Consider the following 2,710-nt stretch of genomic DNA (forward strand, 5'->3'; position numbering starts at 1 on the left):
AATACAAAATGTCTCAATGTCCCTGTGGTTGTGCATTGATATTTTATTCCATTGTCTTCATGATCCATTGTCAGTTTGTATTTCTCTACTGTCTTAGGACATTTGAAATTATCTATAGAAAGAGAGAGAGGAAGAAAACATAAAGTTACTGAATACTAAGAACCAAGTGCAAGTCATCAGGTGATAATTAACATGTGATATAACATTAGACATGCAGCAATAGTGCTTCACATGCTGCAGTATACACTACTAATATACAGCCTAGCTATATCAATTAAGATATATATTACAAGTAAAGCATTAAAGCCTCTTTATGATTTATACTATATATCTTACCAATTTGTGTTGCAGTATAACTAGGACATGAAGATGGTGTGGGAGTCACTGATGGTGCTGCTACTGATGATGAGGGACTGCTGGGAGTTGGTGAAGGAGAAGGTGTACTGCTTGGGGTTGGAGTTGGACAGGCATCGAAATAATATGATCTATTATTAATGACATCTGAATAACTAAAGACAACTGTTGACCTGCAATGAAGAGAGAGAGAGAGATCATTAAAGTGCCATGATATGATTTTATGCTGACATTTCTAGTCTATATTTCTTACCTCAGTTCTACTCTTTCCTTTGAAGTGAAGTTGAATTTAAACTCTATTTTCTGGGTGTTGAGCAGGGCCCTGTAAATGAATAAAGACACATTTCAATTATAAACTGATAATGCACTAGATGATTTTGACAGTTGACACTGACAATAGCCCCACATGCAAAATAAGAGAGAGAAAGAACTAAAGAACTTACGAGTGACTAAAAGTAACATAATCTTTGCAGAGATTTTTAGTTTCACAGACATGTCTAGTACTTTCAAGGGTTCTTTTGTTCATGTTGAATCCTTTCTTTTGGATGCCCAAAAAAAAACCCTTAATATTGCAGGGTGGGTCATCATTAGTAACTACCATATGAACTGTAAGAAAGAGAATAAATTATAATTAATGACCTTTGGCTCATGAAATATTACCTGTAGTCAACTCATTTGGAGTGTAGCATGGGATCTCGTGTGTTGCATTCATCATGACCAACTTGAAATCACCACAATTAGATATATTTTTTTCTGGTGGCCCATGCTCTGTTATGAAATTGCAAAGGGATTTTAGCTGTGGGACACCATGCGAGTAAGAGATAGTCAAGGTGGGGAGAGAGGCAGTGATGAGAAACAGGATAAGGACTAGCTGTCTTCTCTCCATGCTTGCAGGCGAGTAAAATGAAAGTTCCATCAGGAAGAGTCGAAGGTAGTTATTTCTAGTGATATTCTTTTAACCAATAGATTGGAAAATGCCTCCAGTGACAGAAAACAGAGGACAACCACCCAGTTTTATACTGTGCCGCCAGCAGCGAAATTTAATTAATAACCGACAGGAAGCATATCTACAGCCGGCGTAGACTAAATACCATTCGCACATACCTGGGGTGATTTTGGAGCCATTTTTGGAAAAAAAACCATGGGCTATAGTACAGTATTTCAACTTGAAAAGTTAAAGTCAGGATCAGCTCAAACTTGGCATAATATAAGGATATGTATCAGAAAATTTATGGATCATTTAAAAAGTTTAACCGTGCTTTGTTGATGCTGCACCATCTGGCCCATGCAAATAATACAATGATATCATGATCACTGTTATTATTATTATTATTATCATTGAATTCAAGAATGTTGTCAATGTGTATACTGCAGGAGGAGATCATATGTCATGTTGCTAGTTGCATATCAAAGGAGATTAGTATATAAAGCAACACATTAAATAAATCTTTAATCATGAGTGGAAAAAAGGAGTAGAGGACAACTTAAAGAGGGGGAGGCAGAAGAGAGATTGGTAGCCATTAGTGAACTACCAGAATGCTACTTATTATTATTATTATTAATACATTTATTTGATTATGAAGTGGCTCCTATTTGGAGTAGAGTGCAGTTTCACATTCACACTCAGTCACCTCTACTATGGTCTAACACACTCACAAGATTACACTTACCTTTTACCCATTACCTTGTCCTGTTAAGAGAAACCAATTTATTTAAAATTCAAATACTGCTGTCACCTCAATGAAGTATAGTGTAAAAGCAAGACACATTTATAATGAGGACACCTTTATAATGAGGACATTCCAATTGGTACAAGCCTATACAAAAGTACCTCTGAAATGAGGACACCTCTGTATTAAGGACAGGTAGTGTGGGTCCAATGGTGTCCTTAATAAAGAGGCTACACTGTACATGTATTAAGGACAGGTAGTGTGGGCCCAATGGTGTCCTTAATAAAGAGGCTACACTGTACATGTATTAAGGACAGGTAGTGTGGGCCCAATGGTGTCCTTAATAAAGAGGCTACACTGTACATGTATTAAGGACAGGTAGTGTGGGCCCAATGGTGTCCTTAATAAAGAGGCTACACTGTACATGTATTAAGGACAGGTAGTGTGGGCCCATGCAGCGGTCCTGTCCTAATAAAGAGACTACAGTGGCCAGTGGAGGTCATATGAGGTCCTAATGATATAACACTAGTACAATGCACAGTTCACTAATGAAGCAGCCAATAATAATAAAATAGAAGACATATGTGATGTGACATTCACCCACTCTCAGAGCTAGCTTTTACCATATTCATCGATGACATTACCATACTCTCCTCATCGGTCATTGAGTATATTGCGGTGTGAAC

General features: G+C 37.3%; 1 protein-coding gene across 2 annotated transcripts in view; it reads right to left on the reverse strand.

Annotated features, from left to right (window-relative positions):
* The window catches only part of LOC109587221 (uncharacterized), an 11,131-nt gene extending 9,713 nt beyond the window's left edge, over nucleotides 1-1,418 (reverse strand). The window contains exons 1-2 of one of the 2 annotated variants that reach the window (XM_020003460.1): nucleotides 1,015-1,408; nucleotides 798-960 (exon numbers count right to left, since the gene is read on the reverse strand). In XM_020003460.1, coding sequence (XP_019859019.1) covers nucleotides 798-960; nucleotides 1,015-1,270 — 419 coding nt within the window. In that variant the 5' untranslated portion in view covers nucleotides 1,271-1,408. Of the gene's footprint in view, nucleotides 1-797; nucleotides 961-1,014 lie in introns of both variants that reach the window. The other variant, XM_020003461.1, reaches the window with a different exon arrangement.
* Between the last annotated feature and the right edge of the window lie 1,292 nt (nucleotides 1,419-2,710).

Source organism: Amphimedon queenslandica, unplaced genomic scaffold (genome assembly GCF_000090795.2).
Source record: "Amphimedon queenslandica unplaced genomic scaffold, v1.1 AMPQUscaffold_12647, whole genome shotgun sequence".
NCBI lineage: Eukaryota > Metazoa > Porifera > Demospongiae > Haplosclerida > Niphatidae > Amphimedon > Amphimedon queenslandica.